This window comes from Zosterops lateralis (genome assembly GCF_965231275.1).
Source record: "Zosterops lateralis genome assembly, chromosome: 5".
NCBI classification, from domain to species: Eukaryota; Metazoa; Chordata; class Aves; order Passeriformes; family Zosteropidae; genus Zosterops; species Zosterops lateralis.
In genome coordinates, this window is record NC_139766.1 from 31,647,391 (window position 1) to 31,671,971 (window position 24,581).

At 38.9% G+C, this 24,581-nt stretch overlaps 1 protein-coding gene across 3 annotated transcripts; it reads right to left on the reverse strand.

Moving 5' to 3' along the window:
* Nucleotides 1-18: 18 nt before the first annotated feature.
* Nucleotides 19-24,580, reverse strand: FAM149A (family with sequence similarity 149 member A; the record flags this gene model as incomplete). 3 transcript variants are annotated; one of them, XM_083860967.1, is made up of 14 exons in its annotated part: nucleotides 19-290; nucleotides 1,196-1,277; nucleotides 1,665-1,793; nucleotides 2,487-2,607; nucleotides 2,914-3,132; nucleotides 3,346-3,449; nucleotides 4,544-4,698; nucleotides 6,154-6,344; nucleotides 8,096-8,272; nucleotides 8,428-8,553; nucleotides 9,357-9,499; nucleotides 10,998-11,130; nucleotides 12,076-12,186; nucleotides 24,443-24,580. In XM_083860967.1, 14 exons carry the CDS (start codon nucleotides 24,457-24,459, stop codon nucleotides 217-219), a joined length of 1,782 nt encoding a protein of 593 aa, XP_083717093.1. In that variant the 3' UTR covers nucleotides 19-216. The 3 variants fall into 3 exon arrangements, with proteins under 3 accessions (XP_083717093.1, XP_083717091.1, XP_083717092.1); XM_083860965.1 differs by lacking the exon at nucleotides 24,443-24,580 and adding an exon at nucleotides 24,010-24,221; XM_083860966.1 differs by lacking the exon at nucleotides 24,443-24,580 and adding an exon at nucleotides 14,036-14,104.
* Between the last annotated feature and the right edge of the window lies 1 nt (nucleotide 24,581).

Consider the following 24,581-nt stretch of genomic DNA (forward strand, 5'->3'; position numbering starts at 1 on the left):
GAGCAGACACCTCAACCATTTATTTCATTTTGCTCTAATTTTTAATCTAACCCCTGGTCAAATAATTTTAAAAGAAGGTAATGCAGCCATCCTGAAGATGGCTCAGCACACACCAGCATATGCACACCTTCTTTGTTATACAAGATACTAAGTGGCAAATTTAGTGCTTCAGTCTTTCATTCAGTGCAGAGGGTTTCTGTTTCTTCCTAAAACAGGTTAAGAGGCAATCTGAAATCTTTTCCTTGAGGTTGGAGGATTTCTCTGAAAGGATCTGGAGTAATTCTGTGAACCTGGAAAATATAAAACCTTGTTAACTGTAGTTTCCAAAATACACTCCAAGATTATATATGAGTTACTTCCACCAATGTGCTCAGATCAATATTGGCTAATCTGGCCTTATTCTTACATCACCTGTTATATAAACTCAAGGAAATTCAAGGAGCTTCCAAACAAGTAAAGGTTACTTATAAGGACTCAAATACACCAGAAACTAGCTAGTCAATTTTATTGTAAAAATGGAACAAACTGAGCCACATAGGGTTGCTCTCTTTTTTGTGGTTGTAAATTCAAGACAGAGCTGCAAATCAGTATTTTTTTTTTAATGAGAGCTTTATATTTTTGTTAAAAATACACATTTTAAAATCTACTTTTTCTTCATACAAAAAGTTCATTTATTTCAGACCTAAAATAAAACTTGGCATGAGCAGTTCACAAGCATGCAACAGTGTTACTGCTCTAGCGGCTCTAAAAATACGTAGCCTGTATACTACATACTCTTGCTATAGTTGTAAGTATGTCGAAATACAAAAAATAAAAATAAAAAAAAAAAAAAAAGAAAAAAAATAAATAAAAGAAAAAAAATAAAAAACACCACCAAAAAAGATGAGATTGAGATGAGATGAGATGAGATGAGATGAGATGAGATGAGATGAGATGAGATGAGATGAGATGGAATCCTTTCCCCCCATGTCGTAACAAGAAAAAGAAGCTTCACAGACTTTTTACCCATAAGAGTTAGGAATACCTCAGAACAAGTGAGAAGAAACTTCAAAACCAAACTCTAAAGATCCTGCCAAGAAAACCTGTTATTTTATGCTGAGATGGCTCTCCCTAAGCACTACACTTTCTTGACAGTATGGATGGGTCAATAAGTTTTGTTGGCCTTTTACGTTCCAAGTCATTCTTATTTGCCTACCTGTTATCAAAAATCCTTGACCAGTCCTTCTGTGGTTACCAAAATCCACGGGAGTCAGTGACTTCTTCTGAGGTGTGTCTCTCTGTAAAAAAGAAAGATATACTCTTAGTTAGTGTGATCCACTTATCTACAGGAAGGGTTTGATTATGGCTTTTATGATCTAGTCCAGCAGACTGGATCCTACCAAAGTGCAAAGCTCTTGCTTGCACAGCACTAAAACTGCACACTTCTACACACACCCTTAAAACCTGAAAAAAAATTCTTCCTCATACAACAGTCCCACACCCACCCCCCCCACCCCCCCCCAAGACTTTTAGCATCCTCCTCTCTACAGGTAGCAGGAATCCCTGTACATCAGACGTCAGGGGAGACCTAGAAATGAGACCTTCTGTAAACCCACAGTGGGCATGAAAGAAAACCTAGAAAACCTCTTCCCTTTTCCCATGTCTCCACCTACACTGTAACATACCCTGAATGTATGAGTTGTGTTGGGTCTTGAAAACTGATTAACAGTAACAGTTCTTTCTCTGAGTGGCTGTTGCTCTGTCCTGCCAGCTACTGCACTTGACACTCTGCTATGAGCATATCGTCCTTGATGCTGAGAGAACGAAAAAAGGCATTAAGAGAATGCAGTAATTGAGTAAGTTAAAGTAGAAGTTAAAGTTTGTATGTCAACTTTCTGTTGACATAGAAAAGTTCACAAGAAGAAAAATATCTTTTCAATAACCAAAAGCACCAATTTAAGTGTTTGCCTGTTTTTTAAACAGATGCAAGACTATTTCTATGTTGGCACGTTGATATTTCAACATGGTAATTTACTTTCATTCTGGTGATTTATTCCAACTTTCAAAAATAGGCTAATATAAGATCTGGTTTTTTTCAGTTGTTATCCTTTTCTACTTTAGTCAGCATAATTTTCTAGTTCTTATAACCTAACATTAGTGAATAAAACACTGAAAAGAGTTATTTAAATTCAGATGCATAGAAGAGCAAGGTTACTATCTTCTTATTATGCTGGTTGGTTCTTTTTAGCTTTTTTTTTTTAAACCAGGTTTTTCTGTTGTCAGAGGAGTCTTTCCACTATGATCTACCTGTGACCTAAGGTTTTAAAAACTGCCTTCTCTTGCATTATAATTGCACCACAATGTAACACACATTAGCATGTTAAAACTATGAACTAAATACAAACCAACACAAGCTGTAAAATTACTCATTTCAACCAGAGACATAGCATAGTTTATTTCTAAATAGCTTGAAGTTCTTCACCAGTAAAAAAATGAAGACAACTTACAGAGCTCTGCTGCACTCGAGGTACTGAAACATGTTGTTCAGCAGCCTCAGAGTTTATTGGTGGTAACTTGTTCCAGGTTGCAGATGCATGAGCAGAAGATAAACGATCCCCGCTGCCAACCCTACAGAATTTTAAGAGTTTCCCTTTTAGGACCATTCACAGGACAGACTTCTTCTTTGTGATAAAATGAAATTATTAAGCAGTACATTTCTTTATAAAGCTCAGCTACAGAAAGTAATTGCTCCTAATACAGCAATAAAGAAGTAAAACAAATTCCTCAAAAAATCACGGCTCTGCTTGCTTTCTTCTTCCCTCTGAATTCTACAGTTAATAATAAATTACAAGTTAGTCCTCAAGTATTTTGCAAAATCCCTCATTGGTGAAATTTCAGTAAAGTTCTGGGAAAAGAATAAAATGAAAAACTCACAATTTCTTCCCTTTACGGATTTCATTATTGTGCGAATTAGGAACTTCTGAGTAGGGTCGGTCAGAAGTGAGAGAAGGTAACCTTGGTAGTTTCCTAGAAGATGCCAGCAGAGCTGGAGATGATGAGAGAACACTGTTATCAGAAATTCTCCCCAACCTAGCATGTGCTGAATTTGGAGTGCTGGAGGTAATGCTACGCTGTTTGTCTTCTTGCTCATTCCTACGGAAAGAGAAAGAAATAAGGAAACAAGGATCAAGAAAAACAAGGATTTAACAGTGCATCATTTCCATCTCTGCAAATTGCTATCATATCAGTGATATGATAGTAAATATCACTGCCGTTTAATAGTTTTTTTATTATTTATTTAATGGCAAGACATTTTTTTATATATTGTGAATTATGTCATATTTTTAAAATGCCAATGTCACCTACTGTATTTTTTCTGCTGTGGCAGTATGCCTCTGTTGCAGTGGTTTTGCTTGGATTGTCATCACACCATTCAGATCGTTATAGAACTTGCTGGAGAAACGGTGAATCTATTAAAAGCAGGAACTATGTGTTAACCTTCACTTTTCTATCCCAAAAAGCACATAGTTAAGAGGTATTTTACTTGTTTCTTACAAAAGTTCCTTTTAAGATTTTTCAGTAGAATTCTCAGGAGTAGATGGGGCAGCTATGTTTTTTTTCTTTTACTTACCTTAAAACAGATTTTTATAAACACAACTTGTGTAATTTAGTTACTGAATTGTAACTCAATTTAGAATATAAATTTCAGTCGAAGCCAGAGTCTGATTTTTCAAATTTCCCATTTTCCCTCAGCTCAGTGCATGATTTATCAAAGCATTTACTTCTCCTGGCTGCTGGGGCCACTACAGAATAATGTACACCTATGAGGAGAATCAAGATTGCTGTGCTGTCTTTCCTGTGTTCCTTATCTCACTGTTTAGCAAGCATGGAAAAAGAGCTGATGCAAGAAAATGAAGTCACTCAAACTCAACAGAGAGAGACAGAAGAGAAAAAACCAAATAAAAGCAGTGGCTGAAAAAAGAAACAAAAGTGTAAAACATGAATCAGGAGATGGAGGAGGATAGGACAAAATATAACATTTTAATCAATATAAGCATGAGCTTCCATAAAGACAGTAAGGCCTAGTGCCACCATGCTGGTGGATGTACTTTAGAATCGCCTTCCACAAGAAGCAAAGAAAAAGAGAAGGAATGGGAGAGTCTGAAACCCGCAGTGTTGTGAGAAAAGTACTTCAAGTTCCAACTTTACATGCCAGTTTGTCTTCTTAATTCTACCATGGAGAAATTAATGTATCGCAATAAAAGCGGAATTAGTTTTTAAGGACAGAATAGAATTTAACATCTCTTGCAAATCAATGACAGCAATATCTTAGTGGTAAATTGTACCTTTATGGACCAGCAAAAAAAACCAAGCGACAATAAACAAAAAATGAATATTGAATTAAACTTCATTTCTAATTAGATTACTTTAAGTACACCTAATCGGTATAAAGAAAAAAAAAAAGAGGAAATAAAGAAAAAGAGCTTTTTCAAGTTTCTATCAAGACTGTCCAAGTTTTGAAGAACAAAATAATATCTGACAGAAATATCTGATTTATTTTTACCTGTGATGAAACAGAATGAGCCCCAAAAGATACATTTCGTGCTTCAGAGCCCCTGGAAAGAGGAATGGTCCCAGCATCTGCTGTAACATGAACAACTGGAAAATGTGGCAGTTTTGCTGTAACAGTTTTCAGTTTTTCTATTTGTTGGTCACACTCTGCACAACAGCAAAAAAAGTGGAGGGAGTAAGAAGTATTTTCTATGTTTACCAGCCATTATTTCTTGTGGTTCAAACAATATTACACTACATAGTAAATAAAGACTTTCACATAGCTTTACGTTTCCTTGCTATTTAAAAATCTAACATAAATTACGGGGTTTTGAAATCATTTCCATTTGTCTATGCTTTCTCTGACACTGACATGCAAGCTGGCCTATACAGGTAGATTTGGAGGTGGTTGTTTAAAAAAATACATCTAAGACCACTGAAAGGCTGTCTAAAAATCCCCAGAGCTTTTCCTTATTAAGTAGTGAAAAAGAAAATTGAATATATATTAAATAAAAAGTCTATTGATACTAGCCTTGACTGACAGCTATACACTGTTCATTTTGGGTATATGCTACCATCTTATTTCTATTATAAACCCAAATTCTTTTCCTTCCTAGTTGAAATACTAGCTATTTGCTAGTATTAGCAATACTAGCATAATCAGTTTATGACCTCCAAAAATATATAAGGGCAAATCTATCATGATCCTCCTAAATGATCCTCCCTAAACTATAATACTGAGAGCTAAACAATCCACATGTAGTGACAAAAGAACTTTTAAATATACAGAAAAATCTGGAATGTTAATTTCTGATGCTGCAAACATTCAGAGAAATTTTGCCATTTCTTACTTTGTTGTATTCTTATATTTGAGGTTGAGTGTACCTTACATTAGAGGCAACTTCCAAGACCCACACAGGTATTCTTCCGTTACTTCTGTCCTTTCAAAATACATTGAAAGAACTGAAAATTCCCTCAGCTTCCAAAGACAACATTTGCACACTAAATAGATTTTCACTTTTACTTAATTTTCCTAGCTTTTCATTTTCCTCACTACAGTCTGTTAGAATATGGAAACATAAAATAAAATTACAGGTGTCGCCTTTTCTTCATCTGTGGTGCTATAGTGGGCTCATAAACTGCACATCAGCAAGCCTGTCTATCTTGCTTAAACATTCTGACTACCCAAGGGTTCCTTTTATTAATAAAGCTTAAACAATGAGGACTAGGAGACTCTGATTCCTAGATTCCAGATCCAGATCACATTGTCAGTGATTCCCTGATTAATAATGACTAACAGCATCAATTTGCATCTTCAAGCCAATGATTAATATTTTTATATTTTTTAAACACGTTCTCTTACAATGAAGCTATTTCAGTCAGTATTTTTCTTTTTACACCTCTCATCCAAAACTCCCTGAAAATTAGGAAGGAAGTTTTATTTTAGGTGTATGTGTGTGCACACATTTTCACGGCAAGGCATTACATGTTACAGTTTTACAGCACTGGTTATCTTAACTAAAGCTTAGAAAAATTGCTTAATTTAAGAGGATAGGGAAGGATAGATAGATTGCTGAAATAGTTTCAACAAATACCATATTTTCAAATGAAAATATCAAATACCTGGGATACTAGTTTCCCAATTTTTTTTAATCAGTTCCTCCAATATTCCAATGACATTGCTCCAGATATCATCAAATACTTCAGAGGCCACAGCATCTCTGATACAGGCATTGGGAGAAACAGGGGGAATGCCACGCTTACACCTCTTCTCAGAAAGACGCTTTTTCTTTTGTTCCCAAATCTCATCCTCACTAATAAAGGAAACAAATTCAAAAGAATTCCCATGGGAATTGACTTCCCCTCCACTTCCTTCAATAGAGAAACATACATATGGAAGAAAAGGCAGTCAGGTGAAGATAACAAAAAAATTCAAACTCAAATTCACCTAAGGGAAGAGATCCTATCAAATACATATAGTGATTTCTCTTTCATTTGCTTTCTATTAAAAATTTAAAAATCCCACTAGGGCATTACAACAGAAAGATCTACAAATCTAGGAGAAAGTTTTATATGTGGCACATAGTCATTTGAGACTAAATCCTATGATTTTTACAGTAACATAGACAACAATATCTGTTGTATTTGTCAAGAGGACTCTCACACAGAAAATTTCTTTTCAGCATGACCTGTGTAACTGCACACATCTGCAATTTTCCACCTCTGTTCATAGATGAAACAACTTTAAAGGATTTCTGCAATATGACAAGAACAGTAGAGCTCATAGCCTTACATATACCTTCTTCCTCTACACTACAGTAAGGACAGTTACGCTTTTTAATTTATTTTCTGTTTCCTCTCTATCTAGGGAAGCATATTTTAGCAACATTTCCTAACTCGGTCTTCTAATACACGCTGTCAGGAAGGGAATGTTTTTGGGGATTTTTTTGAGATCAAAAAGATGATTCCAAATTCCTCAAATTCCTACTGGTTCTTACTACCTCCCTTCCTCTTCTCTGTCACTTCTTCACTTCTTCCTCAAACCTCACTGTGTAATTCTTAACTGCACATGAGATGTGGCTCAGTGATCCAACTCACAAAAGTGACCAAGCTGTTCTCTCATCAGGCTCTTTAACACCTACTATTTTAGTTATGGAGAACAAGGTATTTCAGAATTGAAGGAAACAAGAAGAATATGCAGGAGAAAAAAGACTGAAACATACCTTCAGACAAGTCTCTCTCCCAAATTACATTTGCTTACTTAGTAAAACAAAGAGAGAAGACTACTGAGAGTATTCTTAAACCTAAACACTTCCTAAAAAGGCAGCAGCCTTCTCTTTCAAAAAAAGCACTGAAAGGGTCTCTGTCTAGTTCCTCAAGTTTTCAGAACAACCATGCCTTTGTTCTGAGTGTGCATAAAGCCTCAGCACAAAAAGCTGTGCTTTGTGCACAATGAGTCCTACCAAAGTTTTCCCCTTTTAGAGGCCTTTTAGAAAACAGCACATGATGATCTTTCATCCACCCAGCAGCCTAGCTGCTGGAACATTCAACTGGCTCTCAGGAAATCTAGGCTGCACTGTCAAGAAGGTGACTGCATGACTTGTCACTCACAAGAGTGCTCTAAATGCAGGCTGTAACCTGCAGCTCTCCTCACAAACCTGTTCTACTCTGCACAGAAAGAATTTAAGAGTCATTAGGACAGACAATAACAGCACAAACAATGTAATGACACTAAACAACCTGATGCTCAAGGCATTTACCTGGGGAGAAGAGATCTCTTCATTCTACTCCATCTCAAAGTTAAATAGTCATTTTATTGAATCTCTATGCATCAAAACAACTAGTGGTTAAGACTCATTCCTCTGAAATGGGAGATGTGACCTTCAAACTACTAGGAGGACAACATACCTAATATTTGACATGCCCAGTGAGTTCTGACCACTGTGTTACTGAACATAGGAAGGAACTGTATCTTACAGAAGAGAAACACAGTTTATGAACCCTGACTCAGTTCAATGATAACTTTTCACTACAGTCTTCAAAAATACATATATCTGTTATTTACAGTTCCTTGTTGTCAAAGGCAAGATATTCCTCTATTTTTCCATCCTCATCATAAATTTCTTCTTCCAGGAAGGAATACATGGCTGAATCTGAAGCAGAAATCCTAGTGGAACTTGAATCCAGTGATGTATGCATTGGAGATGCTGCAGGGATCAGTTTAGAGCCTGAGATGCAAAGCCTGAAAAAAAATCAAGAAAATGAGAATTAAACATTCAAAGAAAGGAGAAAATGCATTTTTAATTATATTGACATGTTCCAGTAATACAAAAGTAATATTTGTACATGCTTCTGAAAGGAGACAGCCAAAACAAAAACTTTAAAAAAGTAACATACTCTTTTGTATGACCAGTACATTCAAGGAGGCCAGGCACAAATTTAGTATCTACATGGGCATCATTTCTGCTCTGAAAATGCTGAAAGCCTTCATCCTTTGGCAGTAGGAGCTGCTTTCCTAGAACCCTGAATAAAAAGGAGAGAACAAGCAGTATAATAGATGGAAACCTTAGCCATATTCAAATATCCAGAATACAAACATCTGCAACAGTAAGCAATGCAAAAGCACAACTTACATCTGCTTTGAGGGGGCAGAGCCCTGTGTATCACTTTAATACTGCCTAGCATTTAAGTCATTAAAGTTAAGCTGAATTACACAAGATGAGATTTTAGTTTTCTAAGACTAGATAAGATTAATTTTTTTAAGATAAATTTTAAGATCAAAGAGTAAAATTCATTAGGTTGTTCTAAAGGCAGACAAAAGTAAATATACTTCCTTTCTTATCAAAAAATCTCTGTAAGATACATTTAAAAATGGATGCAGAAGACAAAAAACATCTCATCTGTTGTGACTTCATATATCCAACTCCATTATCCATCACTGTGAGTAAAAGTGCTAATCAAAATGTTTACATCTAAAGTTAAAGCTACAGTAAAGTTCAGAAAACATGCAAACTCCAACATGCATAATATAGAGAGGAATAGAGAAAAAGGTGAAAGTAACTCTAATAAATATACACTAAATTATACGATAAAATAATTTCTGAACAACTTTGCCTGTAATCATTTTATTAATCAAAATAAAGGGTATCAGTTGCTAAACCACTACTGCCCAGATTTACTGAGCAACTATGGCACAGCTCAGTCCCAGAGATACAGATTTGAATGCACTAGTGTTGCTGATGCCCAAACCATAAGAGGGTACCTCCCCAAAAATTCAAATGAGAACGATAACTGATTAAAACTACTGCTAGCAAGAATTTCCTTACCTTATATGAGGAAATTGTTCAACCCAATCTGCACACTCTGCCTGCAGGTTCTCTGTTTGGGAGGTCACTTTTCCTTCAAACAGCATTTCATCAATCTCCCAAAATAACTGATGCACTCTCTCTGTGTTGGCTTTATCAAATTCCTATATATTATAAAGTTAATAGTTGTTAGCAAATATGCATGTATACTAAAATTTCCATGATATTTAAGAACAGAACAACATGAATCAACTTGGCTGAGCATGTCAGAATGCATGTTCAGATTTATATTTTGGACACAATTTTTATACTACAATAAAAAAAAAAAATACCACCAACAAAAAATCACATACAGCTGGCCTGAAGAACTACAACACTGCATTTCTTTGCTATCAATGCATAACATACAGTTGCCTAGAATTAGCCTACATTAAAAAATACAACCCCACCCCCAGTTATAAGTTGTTTGGACTCCCAGCTTGTTCCCTGTGCCAACGTGAAGCACACACACTGCATCTCTGGCACCCAGGGCACCAACACTCCCTGCTCCTTCAAGTGCTCTTCTTCTTCTTCCTTTCTAAGCACAGCAGCTAAGACGGCAAAGAGGGGGCACCTTACACCTGTGTAACCTATCTAGTGCTTAGGAAACAGCTGTCAGTGTGAGAAATGCCCTTCCATACTTCTTCACTGAACTTATAACTCAGTGCAACTAGAGACTAGGTTAACACAGAGGCAAATGAAAACAGTAGACAAGTGCCTGATTTTATCCAGTGATGTGGAGACAAGCACTTGGCTCAGGGCTCCTCAGCTGGGGCACTGTTTGTGATGACATTTGCCACTTACATTAGATACTTTGATACAATAAAAACACTGCTAATATTCAAGGCCTAAATCATGCTTGGTCTCTTCCAGCTGAATGCCTCAAAGCATTTCAGACTACAGAAGGGATCACACTGAAAAGAAATGAGAAAATAACTCTCACACAGGTTACTGTAATACCCAGAGTCAGGCTTTCTCCTGAAGGGCTGGCAGTGACAGATGGGGTCAGTATCCTAAAGGTTTGGGCATTAGGCAAAACGAATGGCAAGAACTAGAAGTTACAGAAGGCTTTCTGAAATGAAAGTGGCAGCAAGTGCAATGCTTTTGGATTTATTGAACACTGCCAGCACGCACCAGGTATGCCCCAGAGGTCAGCCTTTGTAACAGACACAACCTCTCTCTGCGTCATCTACATAAAATAACTGAGTTTATGTCAGAGCTAAATACCTACCAAGACTGGGAAATTCATATGCATGTTCATGAATGTGCTTTACAACTAAAAACATTGAGAACAGCTGAATTTAGACATTGCCTGCACTATACAGTGTTTGAAACAACGTGTTCTATCATTCACTTGGACTCAGAAACCTAAGCCTACCTTCTTCAGTAAAACGGCTTTGTTTTCCCCAAACTTCATAATTTATCATTTTATTATATCTTCCTTTGTTACACATTAGCTGCAACAATACCAACTTGCAACCAAAATTATTTCTTAAAATATTCAATTAATACACTTATTCATTAGGCTATTATGGACGAGGTGCTGCATGTCCAACATCAGTAAAAACAAGTATTTTCTACAATATTTAGAAAAAAGGTACTGTATAAGTTTCTGTGACATACATCATCCCTCCAGGAGTAAATGGAACTTCTTTCAGTAGACAAACTAGTAGTGTAGCTGTTTATTCCAGACCAAGAATTACTCAACGCCACGGGTGTTGTACAACCACTAGATGAGAGTGATGAAAGTGTCTCACTGAAAAGAAGACAAATTAAAGTGAAGAATACAGAAATTATTATCTGTATAAACATCTTTTAAATAAAGCAACTAATCAAGTAAATGGTGCAAGGGGATATTTTAAAGTAGAATGAATACATGCTCCTGTTAGTCTCATTTACTGCCTTAAAGGCAATTCCTCCTACGCTATTATGTTTTTGCATATATATACATCATTGCAACTCTCTGGCACTCTAACACATGCATATGTAAGTATTTGAATATAATTATATGCATGTATCTATATTTCCAGCTCAAACAATTATTTTGATTTATCGACATGAGCTAGTGATCATATGAAAAACACACGAAAGATAACATAAGCTTTCTTTAACTTTCACATTCATAGTGACCACAAGAAAACTTTTGCAAAACTAAGCCCAGTATCTCTACAAATGTTTCAAATAGCACTGAGTTACATGTCTCTATGCAGTGTTTCTTATGTTGCTAAATCTGGTGCACTTTAAAATTTGAGTGGCAGCAAGTCAAGCCCTCAAAGTTCTAGCTGGTTCCTGCCAGCTACCGCCCACCCCAGGATGTGAGGAAAGCAGTAGCAATTGGATGTGCAGGCTAGGCAAATCCTAACCAGTGTCATCTGGAATTAAACTTCTTGAAAGTTTTTAACTAACCTGCAACATTGGTGAGCACAATTTCAACTTAACCATGAATTCGGACTTCCCTTCCAGACCTAATCAGTAGCCTCTACTACAGAGGGTAAAATACCCAAATCCATATCACAAACCAGGAATAAAGTTCAAACCCTTTAAACAGCAGATTAGGTCAATTTGAATCCTGCATTATATTGTGCAATAGTTATTATGCATGAGAATGACTGGAAGAATGATTATAAAAATTAATTCCAATCTGGAAATGTCTAAGTCAAAGTTGACTTAATTAAGTATTATTTCAGAAGTACATGCATACCAGGTATAACCGTCAATGGCTTCTTGCACATTTCTTGCAAAAACTGATGGAAGAGACACTCCAGTATTTCCAGAGAGACAACGATTTGGGGAACCCCTGGACAGTCCTTTCCTATAAACACAGAAATATAATATTCTATAGTTTTAAATAAAGTTAATTCACATCTCCACTGGAAGGGGCGGGGGGGGGGGGGGGTGAGAAGGGGAGAGGAAAGGAGGAGAGGAGGAAGACAACTACTCTGTTGAATTTTTCAATTGTTCAATCCTATCCATCAAGACAAACATTTGCTTGAAACAAACTACCTTGTTTTAAAATAGGTTTTATTTGTCTTACTTACAAAGGTATGTTTCAAAAAAAAAGTACTTTTACTTTGAGACTTGTTTCACTCCACTGGCATCCTCCTGGGATTTTGCAGTTCAAACTTTGCAAGAAGCACACACATTATTGCAACAGCAGAGCAAATTCACAAACCAGTAATTGCCCATATAGCAATTTAATGAAGGAATGTTTTTTTCCTTTGCTTGGGGGGGGGTGGGGCTTCTTATTGGGGTGGTTCTTGTTTGGGTTTTTTTTGATGGAAACTGTTTATAATTACATAGTTGTTCACAATTACATATTACATTCGATGCACGAAGTTGGGTCATTAATATGCTAAACCCACCTCTTCAGAACATACATGCAGTGAAAGTGTTAGTTGGAAACACAACAACAGATTGCTTCACCTGTTTTCATGCCATAAAACCCTCACAGCAGCATGATTGCATCTAAGTACATTCGTGAATGAGTAACTACAAGAAAACAGCCCACATCTCAAGAATTTTCTTTATTTCATTAGACAAGAACTGTGGATTGGCCCTGCAACTGTTTACTCCGTCATCTTTCTATCCCTTGTGATATTCACCTTGCCATTACATATTACACATATAACAAATATGTTAAAATCTAACTGCCCACTCAACTACGTAACACACCCTACTGCTAAGTCTCAGTTAAGCAAACACCAAAACCCTACCATAAGTTTGAACTTCTCATCTGACCTTAAATTTTAAATTCTTGGAGGCTGGTACAACAGCAGTGGAAGGCATTTCCATGTGTTTGCACTTCATATTCTGTCTCTTCCCTGGGTATCTGCTTTTCACCAGTAAGCACCAGGAGGCTCTATAAATATTCATAAAGTCCAGTCCCATGACTTGAGTCTCATTCTGTCCTAACAGTAAGATCTATCTCCCAGGAAGTAACTCACAGTCCATCTTCTACATGGAATGCTGCTTCCTTCTGTTCCTGTACGTCCCTCTCTGCCTAACATTTGCCATGTTATTGCTCAGGCAGCCTTATAAGGTTTATCAATTCTTTTCATAGCTGACCCTTGTTCTTAGTATTTTTCCACAACTTAATACCATCACCAAGGTTTCACACTTCATTGCTCTTTACCTGCTCACACTGCCCGGGTCAGATTCCCATGAAACACCACTGGAGGAGGGAACCATTTACTGTTACCTTCTGTTTACCAATATCCAAGCTAAACCTCCCCTGGCACAACTTCAGGCTGTGTCCTCTTGTCTTGATGCGAGCTGGAGCAAAGTAGTGTTCCTGCCACATTTTTTCCCTGCATGTTGTAGTACTACATCTCCCGGCTCCTTGGACCACATGCCATTAGACGTGACAGGAAATTATCGCAATAAAATCAAACGAAAGGAAAAACTCCTCCCAGCACATATAGAGCATCACTCCCCCTGCGCTGGCAAGCAAACACCAGAAGCTGGAGCAGCTCACCGAAAGCTCCGCAGCGACGGGCATTAAATGGAGACAACAACACCGGTGTCTGCCCACATCGCGGCAGCGCTCCCGCCGCCCCGGCAGGACCGCAGCCGGGCTGGGGACACCGCCCCGCCCCGGACCGCAGCCCCCGGCCCCGCCGCCACACTCAACTCACCCCGGACCGGCAGCCACAGTCACTCACCCCAGGACGAGCAGCCCCCGCCCGCAGTGGCCCGGCGGGCCGGCACGCCGCGCCCTGCGCATGGGGGCGCCCCTGGCACGGCCCCGGCGGCGGCAGCGCGGCGATCCCGCACCGCCCGCACCGCCCCGGGCTCCCCGCACCGCCCGCACCGCCCCGGGCTCCCCGCACCGCCCGCACCGCCCCGGGCTCCCCGCACCGCCCTGGGCTCCCCGCACCGCCCGCACCGCCCCGGGCTCCCCGCGCCCCGCCCCGCCCCGCGGCAAGGGCCTCGCACCCCCCCGGGCCTCCTCAGAAAAAGCTAAAGCCGTGCGATCTCCCCATCTCTCGCCTCGCAACACGCAGCCAAGGTGGTCTCTCTGACCAGAGAAGGTTTCCCCCGCCTTAGCAGATGAACAGTGGTGATGCGACGCTGGCCGACTACATAAGGATTTTTCCTTGTTAGTTGTGTTCTCCTCCGAACTACCCCTGTGCATGTCACCGATCTTCCTCCTCCCCAGCACGGGGGCCAGGGCAGAGCACAGGCTGTCAGCTGCAGATTTATACCAGCGCCAGTAACCCACTAGCCCCAGCACATAAAAACTCTGGCGTCCACATACTGTGCAGAAAGCCTCTCTTAAAGGAGGAAGCAGATCTGTTCATAAGCAAGAAGAAAATACAAGAAAGAGAAAATAAAAGAGAAAGGCAACATTAAATACGCTGAAAATTAGGAGTGAAAAAGCAAGGAATATGAAGCCTCGGCTTACAGGACAACAAACATCAGCATTTAAATGACATTTAAAGTTTCATAACCAAACAAAATATTACTCACTAAGAAAGGTGTATAGAAAATGCCTAGCATTTGTTCTCTGATTATATATATTTCATTTTTTAACCTGTTTGTTAAGAAAAGTTCCGCATTCTTCAAAGCCCCATTCTTCTGTGTCACTAAATCATTAAGAAACTGCATGTGTAGTAACAACTTTCCTTGTCCTTAACACTCTTCTATAGGAGCAGGTTTGTCCAACATCTCAGACATACACACAGACACAGACACACAGACACACACACACAGAGTAATAGTCCTTTGTCAAGAAAAACTTATCCAAGCAGATGAAATCTAGAATAGCAAAGTATGTCCTGGTTAAAAAAAATAGAATTTTAACCTTCCACTTTGTCCTACATCGCCTCAGTGCAGAGACTAAGAGCAAAAGTTAAATTCTGTGCAACCCTTTTGGAAGGCTTTTTTGTCATTGCAACAAGATTCAGCCATTGGTCACCCCCATACCTTACCACCATAAAACCCCACAATATCATCTGCATTTTTGTAAACCAAGGCCTTTCTTCCTTTCCAACCAACAACGATAATTAGATAGATAAATAAAATTGTGAAGGAGTATATTATTAGTATTAATATTATTTCCGTCATTCTAATTTGGAACTGGAGAGAACTATCAAAGGACATGCCAAAAGGCATTCAACCAGAGGACTTTTCTAAAGTCAATTAACAAAGAAAAATGCTAACTTTATTATGTCATACATGCCAGGAGACCTCTTTAACAGATGATCCAAAGTCTATTTTGTAGCCACAGCCCCTGATAGAAAATATTCATTATACATTGCTCCCATGCCAACAATGTATAATATCCTATTGTCTGGAATAAAGTGGCTGCCTTGTCTAAAATAATTAGTTTTCTCAAATGTTCCATCTTTACATGTTCTTTACTATTTTGGAAGCATTATTTGTTACAAACATAAACATACTAACCACACCATGCTCTCATGACAAGATATGTTTTCTCTTTTAAACTACCATTTACAGCTGAGGCCGTTAAACTTGGAGAAAAAGAAGCCTAAGGAGGGACTTTATCACTCTCTGCAACTACCTGAAAGGAGTTTGTAGCCAGGTAGGTGATGTTCTCTCCTCCCAAGTAGTGAGTGGCAGGATGAGCAGAAATAGCCAAGTTGTGACAGAGGAGGTTTAGATTGGATATTAGGAAAAAAAATCTTCACTTAAAGGGTGGCCAAGCATTGCAATAGGCTGCCTAGGAAAGTGATGCAATCACTAACCCTGGAAGTCTAAGCATGGCACTTGGGGACACGGTTTAATGGTGAACACATCAGTGCTTGATTAATGCTTGGATATCATGATTTAGAGGTCTTTTCCAACTTTAATGATTCTCTTTATTCATTTCAGTCATATTCTCACTTTCTGCTTGTTTGTCTATCCCACACTTGGTTTGTAAAACCAAGAGATTATTATTTGTATCCCAGATTTCTATAAGACTTCGACATGAGAGTACAAAAAAAATCAAACTATAATCTCTCTCTAAAATAAATGTGGAAATATATCTGTGGGGAAAAAACAGATTTTGAAATAACTCCAACCTTTCTTAAACTGCTGTAGGACAATTACCATGGAAGTCTATTTCCTGTTCTTCTTCGAAGTGACACAGTGAACAGAAGCTGCAACTCCACAAAGCCAGCCTGCTCAAATACTCCTCTGTAAAGGGTCACTCTCAACACAGCACCCACCTGTCGCAGGCATTTTCTTGGAAGTGAATAGACACTTCTGGTCAGTATCTGGTTCACTGAGCAGAATGTACAAACTTTGTTGCAAACAACACTGAGAAACTCACTGCACAAAACTGTCCTTCCACAAGTTCACCAGCTAATGCTGCGTCATCTTTGGAGCAAGCAAGAAACAGACATGACATGACTACTTTCCACATCAATAATATACAACATTCCAGGCATGCATCTTAGTATTGTAGCTGAATATTTATATCACAGAAAATACTAAATTAGTAAGAAATACACACATTCTTTCCCATCTAGGTCAGGTAGTCATCTGTCCAACTTGGTTGCAGTTAGCCATGGTAAGCTCTCTCTATTGCTTGACAAAACACATCTTTTTCAAGACTGAGAGGATGTTTAGGAAGAGCACTTTCACTCTCATAACAACTTCAGTGACCACAAACTGCCAGGTGTAACAGACAGTACTGAACACCATAGGCAGATTCCAGAGGAGGTTATACTATCTGAAGGCTGCTGTAACAACTGTGCCAGGGCTGAGCATTCTTACACTTGGTTAATACAGCAGCACCAAATTGTTCCTTCAGGAGTCTGGACCTTTTATCAGACATATCCAGTGACTTTCATAGCCCATGAAAGCAGTCAGTTTGGCTCAGCATTTAATCACTTATTGCAGCAATACAGAGAAAATCCAGGTAGATGACAACAATGCCTGTCCCTGCTTACAAACCCTATGCCTCAGCTTTCTCACAGTCAGGCTTATTGTGATAGATCTTGACAAAGCATCCCTGGAAGAGTTTAGCTGAGGTAACTTCAGAAGGTGCATGTAAATGAAATAGAATCATGAGAAATTTAATAGAACATTCATCAAGCTTTCTGCGGAAATTTTAAGGCAACTATGTTTGGCTTGTTTGTTTAGAAATGACATGGCTTATTAAGTAGAAGGAAAAGGAAACTTGCCTTGAAAGGTAATATAGTAAATGTTGACCTTCTTAGCTTCCAGCAACACATCTTTTGCCATTACTGTTACTGAACATGCCAGAAGCTTGACAGCTAGCAAAAATACACTGCAAAAATTACAGCACATCTCCATTGGTGTCATTCCAGGCTTGGAGATAATTTTCATTTTGCTCTCATCTCTATTAATGAGCACTGCCAGAAATGTTTCAGTGCTTTCAGTCATCTGGTTGTTAGTCAATGAATGAAGTACTGACTATATCTGAAGTATGAAAATACAAATCTTTATCAGAGTTTTTCCACTGATAATGTTTAATCATATAACCTGATTGTCCCTTTCCTTTTACAGAAATGTCACTCACTGTCTTTGAAGCTATGTGTGGGTTACTGATGCTTTAATGATCAAACTACCCTGGGAGCATTCATACAGTTGAACTCTGGGTGACTATTTTTTTGATCTGACCAAATTACCGTAATTTGCCACAATGCCAATTTTCTTCATATGTTGCTAAATTCTATTAATAAATAAACATACAAGCTTTACTTGGTTCAAAAAGTAGGTAGCATTGGAATGAAGGCATGAAGGTTTCTCTGTGCTTGCCTGCATCACCAACTACAGTTTGCCAGTCCTCTGTGGCAGCTTCCTGCACAGAGCACTCACTAGGTGTACTCAAAATCCCCTCTTCTACCCAAGATCTGCCTCCCTTAGGTCACTTGTTATTGCATCTGGAAAGAAGAAAAATAATAAAGAAGTGAATGCAATTATTTTCTTGAATCACTAACACTAAAAGCAGGGCATCATTTTTAATACAATCTCAATCTGTGTGCATACAACACAGTATCTCAGGCAGCTATATGTAGTACAAAAACTTAAGTGAAATGTCTCCTATTAGACATTTTCATATTAAATCCTGAGACAGATTTAAGGCTTTTCCAACCATGTTCTGTGTTGAGTTCTGTTCCTATCTTTATAAAACAAAGTAAGAATAAACTGCTCCAATTTTAAAGACAGACTTATTTGGATATAGTAATTTTATTCTTCTGCAAACTTTAGAGACTTTCTAATTTTGAAATGCATTCAAGATGGCATAAGCTTGCAAAGTATTATATATATAATTTTAAATCCATTTGTAATTTTGATTCACTGTAAAAATGTAACTGCAAGTATAATTCTTGGTTATAGAAAATATAAACAATTTCTGAGTGCAAGATACTATAGAAGAAAAACTGACTTTTTAATATAGATTATGAATCAACATTGAGAAAAATTCTATCATCTTAATTAACTGCAATAATAAAGAATGCTAATTAGTGTCTTAGAGAAGGTGTTTTATTTCTTTGGATCTGATAGGAGGCATTTACTGCTGCAGGATCAAGTGTCTGAACAGAAACAGAGGGAGTAGCATCCTAACAAAACACTTGGAAGTGATCCACAAGACTTTCCCTGTGTATTCTTTTTATGTAAATTTGGAAACCCAGTAATTTATTTTTTTAAATCAGACTTCTTTCAGCAGCTTAACATCATAGAGATTGGAACACATTGTCCCTTCTGTTCATTGATCTCTGAAGAAAATTGCACATATAATGAATCATTGAGAACAGGTGCAGAACTTTATCCTCTCAGATTAAATAAAATAAAAAAAAGTCTGAAATATTGCGTGGCGACAGTTCTACAGCACAGAGTGAAGCAATGCAACTGTGGGGAGACCTTAGTCTGCATATGCTCAGGCTTACTAAATACTTTTCTCCTTCCTCTATAACCCTAAACACCCCTGGCTTGAGATGTCAAGATATGTCATATTGCTAAAATATGATATAGCCAAAGAGATTTGAGGACCTGAAAGTTTTTCTCTACTCTTGCTGTACTGTGACTTCCACGGTAGTATACTGGAAGAAAGGTGCTACTAAAAACAAAGTAACGACCCTTTATTTATCCCACAACCACAACTCCTCCCTAAAAACCAGAGAGAGAGAAAAACGGAGAGAGATAAAATACAAATAAAAACCAAGCCATTGAAGCTCACCACCTGTGTGGAATATCCCTTTGGCCAGTTCAGGTCAGCTCTCCTGGCCGTGCTCCCTCACAGTGTTTTATGCATTCCTCCCTGGCAGAGGCTGGGACACTGAAAAGTCCTTGACTTGGGGTAACAGTGCTTGGCAACAACCAAATATCAGTGTGTTATCAACATCATTCTCACACTGAATTAAAAACACAGCATCTACTCAGGAAACAGAAGCAGATTAAGGATGTAAAAACTATCACGTGCCAACTTCTGAACATTATGAACATAATGAACATATGTTTTCAAGTGAAGGACTCAAATCAGCACAGAAATCCCCACACTTGTTGTCCATATAGTGTACATACATGCACTAGTACACATTCACATCACATCGAAACTTTCCCAACAAGACTGTAGCAACAGTCAGAAAAGACTGATTGATTCAGTCCCAAGCATTTTGTCAGACAAGAAATCTCTAATTCCTTTAGCATTTGACAAAACTGACAGGAATGTTCTCACCACTGAAAAGACCACAATTTTTCACCAAACTACTGCAGTATTCAACAATCTTCTTCCTTAACAAAAATATTGATGAAGAAAAAAAAAATGCCCATTATGAGCCCAAATCTTAACCAAAAGTGTGACCCCCATGAACAATGCATGCTGAACTCTACATTAACAAATAATTAAAAAGAAATAGTCCTGTAACTTACAAAATTTTAGAGGAGTTCATGACAGTTAAGAGTAACAACATAGAATGAGGGCCCTTCCTCTTCTTTTCATGGTTGACTTAATAATCCTGTTTATTGAGCACTGGATCAGAAATAAAATGCCTGGTTGTAAACATATCATTTTATTTCCAACAAACAACACAAGTCTTCTGCACCTAAGAACAATTAAAGGACTTAGAGCTAAAATGAGATCCTTTGGGTTTAGGGGCTTTGTAGTTCCAAGAGGGTTTTTTTGTGTTGTTTTTGGTTGTTTTTTTGGTTTTTTGTTTTTTTTTTTACATTTATTCTCTAGCTGATTAGCTTGTACTGCATCTAGCTCTTGGACCCCCAGCACAAGAAGGATGTCAGCCTCTTTGAGCAATCCCAGAGGAAGGCCATGAAGATGATCAGAGAGCTGGAACACCTCTCCTATGAGGACAGGCTGAGAGTGCAGGGATTGTTCAGCCTGGAGAAGAAAAGCAGAGACCTTAGAGAAGGCTTCTATTACCTAAAAAGGGCCTGCAGGACAACTGAAGAGGGACTTTTTATAAAGACATTTAGTGGTAGGCCAAGGGAGAAAGGCTTTAAACTGAAAGAGGGCAAGTTTAGATTAGATACTGGGAAGAAATTCTTTACTGTGAGGGTGGTGAGGCAGTGGAACAGGTTGCCCAGAGAAGTTATGGATTCACCATCCCTGGAAGTGTTCCAGGCCAGGCTGGATGGGGCTGTGAATAATCTGGTCTAGCAGAAGGTGTCCCTGCCCATGGCAAGGGGGGTAGAACTAAATGATCTGTAAGGTCCCTTGCAACCCAAACAATTATTGGAAGACCATAACATTTTCCAAAACCTGAGGTTTATGTACAGTATTTCTAAATGTTATTATTTTTAGTTGCGTCCATCTAGAGAGTGTAGATGAATGTGTAGTACCATGTGAAATTAAATTTACTTCTGAGTTCTTGTACATGTAATTGCAATGAAGAAATAGACCATGGCAAACCACCACATTACTATATTTATTCTTTTAGATCAATACAATAAGGGAATTGACCAGCTTAGTAACTCTATAATGTCCTATCTAGGTTAGTATGCATTACAGTGTGAAGAGATCTATTGCTTTTAGTGGGTAAAACAGGAGACAGGGAATCAGAGTTTCCACCCTCTTCTGCAGGTCATCAGGTTACTTATACCCACAATTTCAAAGTTAGTAATTTTGAAATCCAAAGCTTGGGCCTTGAGAAATAAAAATTTACAAAAGATCATGATATTTTTACATCACAGATAAAGCTACACTTCTCATACCAAGTTCACAAACATTTTGTTCCATGTGTCAGAACCATCCTGAAAATAGGGAGCAGTAAAATTAGTTTCTACAAAATATTACCCATGCCTAAACAACATAACTTAAGTTTTGCCCAATTTATCTTTAGACTAGGTAGGGGTTGTTATCTCACCAACTATTGCAACATGTTGGGATAGCAATAATAATGGTTCTTTAAAAAGGTATCATGTATCTTGGTACATTAATATATTGTTGTAAGTGTAGCATAGAGCGTCTTCTTATCCTCTCAAGAAATGTCATGGTCTTTTAAAGTAGAATATATTTTTTTCTTTCAAATAAGAGTGAAAAACTGACTTTTTTTTCTCCATTATGAAGAAAAGGATTTATTCATTATAAATCCTCCTTCAATTTGGTTAAATGAACATGAAACTGCTATGCAAAAATAGTAAATGTAAAATCTCACAAAGTTCTGCCATAGTTTAAGCTTATACAGTATTAGGACAATTTGTTGGTAGTTGTGTAAATTAGAAAATTCAGCATATCTGGGAAAGATAGAAAGAAATTAGTGCCAGATTTTCACTATTTTGCACTCTCCATGTACTGTCATTGGTATCAACTTCTCCGTACTTAAGAAAAAATACTAAGACGTAAAATGGATCCTTTCCTATATTAACCAATTATTCACAGTTAGATTGCTATCAATGAAAATACATTGGCCATTGATGTCTTCTATATCATTTTAAACAGCAATAAAACTTGTCATGAAGGAGTTTTATCTAGATAAGAAAAAGATTCCTGTGTATAACGATCAATAATATATTATCATATTCTGTAACTCACAAAATCTAATCTCAACTCTAAGCAAGGAATACTAAGGTTTTCAATATTTAATTAAGATGCTTCTTCTAAAAGCTTAAGTGAAACCATCTAATTAAAAAAATGCTAATGTGGAGGTATAGACTTTCCTTGTCAAAGTGATGTATCTTATTCCTTTTTCTACCTCTTTCTGGTTTGGTTTTGGTTTTTTGAAGATAGACAATACCTTATCAGTATAACCTTTACTGCTATGAATAAAATATTTGAAATGCCACCATGCATACAAAAGTATAAGTTAGAGATAATTAAGTGATATCAATTAGAAGTGGTTCAATAGTAAGTCAAAATGAGTATTTTGCTGGACAAAATCAATTTTAAAGTAATAGGGTTTATTCCTCATCCCAATACAATCAGATTGCTTTAAGAGTGAATTCCATTCTTTAATTTTTTTAATGATAGAAGTCATAGACGTTTTACCTGGCTTTATTTTGGTACTGAAAAAGAAGAAGCTAGGGGGAAATTCCAGGGACATAACACTGATTTGTTCTGACATTATTTATATAAAGCACCAAACATCTTACAAACATAATTCTGTTGCTACACATAAAACGAGATTAACCTTCCTATTCACAAGAGGCTACTATTTTACACAAATACAGTAAAAGTTAAAGCCTGAAAGAGCTTACAATATATTCTGAAACAAAATAAAAAGCCCCAGATTGGAGTAGTGGGAAATAAAAGAAGTACCTTAGGGAGGATTTGTGCTCCTACTTTAAATATTATGCTACATGGAAACTGAACTTAAAGCAGAGCTTCCAAAACCCATCTGAAAATTTAAGTGTACTAAAAGAGATTTCAGTCCTATAGACTTAAAAACTTAAATACACATTCATTCCTATCAGCACCTAACAAAACATTACTGTTGTTCTGGTTGCCAATAATAAAGATCAACATTTTAGTACTGGAGAAGCAGCAATTATAGATGTCCATGAAATATATACAGTAGGTTCCCTTTTTTTGAAATAGTATAAAAAATTCCTCCAATACAGTAATGCAACTGTTGCTCACTTTTATAAGGTCTTCTATTTTAAATACACTAAGAAACCACTTCAGTATACCTTTGCTGTAGCAAAATACCACCAAAGGGAAGCACACACATTTAACAGGCTTCTTTTATCCGCAGCAAACCCTAAACGTTTCAAGGCGAGACTTGAAAATTAACCACAGAAGCATCCAAACCAAGTATCACACCTGTTACTGACACCTTGGAACCTCACTGGGCAGCGACAGAAATGTCTGCTTTGATGTGCAGCAGCGACTTCGGGACAGAACCTGATACAACCCACACACCTACGGGAGAGACCTTCACGGTGTCTACCCAAGGTCACCATCCCCTGCGCGCCCTCTGGACCTCGGCTCCTCTCCCTGAGCGTTCCCAGGTGGGGACGGGACAATTTTCCGGGCTCTGACTGTCGCCCCCTTCCAGGCGGAACCCCGAGCGTGTTCCAGCCCTTCGCCACTGCCCGCCAAGGTGCGCTCCCCTGCCCCGGCACACGGCCGGGAGAAGGAAAACCCTGCCCACGGAGGTGTTCGGCACCTCTCAGGACACCCAGGGGCAGGAAAAGCGGGGTGGGAGGAAGGCACAGGAGTGAGGGGCGCACACCCCCCGTACCCCGCAGGTGTGCGGGGCTCACTCACGCGGGGCTCCGTGCGGTGCCGGCCGCCTCCTCGCCCTCGGCCGCCGCCTCCTCGCCGATGTCGGGCAGGGTGACGAGCAGCGCTCTGGCCGCCCCCCGCTCCCCGGGCTCCGTGTCCGCGGCGCGGCCGGGCGGGGGTCGCGGGCCGGGGGCGGGCGGGGGGCGGCGCAGGCGGGAGAGGAGAGCGCCCGCCCCCGGGCCCGCCGCCTTCATGGCAGGAGGGGCGGGAGCCGTGCCCGGTGCCGCCAGCCCTGCCGAGGGAGCTGCCCGCGGCCCGGCGGGCGTTGCTAAGCGAAACAAACCCCGCGGGCGGGCACACCGCGCCCTGCAAGGCCCCAGGGCAGCGCCCGCTGCGGGCGGAGGGACCGGCACAGCGGGGAGTGCCCCTGCGGATAGAATCCCAGCTAATATGGAGGGGCAACAACGAAGCCCACCTGCCCTCTTCACACATCGTGCGTAGGAAGGGCTTTACAGAAGTGAGGAATGGAGCGACCCAAACCAGCAGATCCTCATCACCGCGCCAGGCAGATGCAGAAAGGAGCTGTGGGGAAGTAACAACTCAGTGCTTTTAAA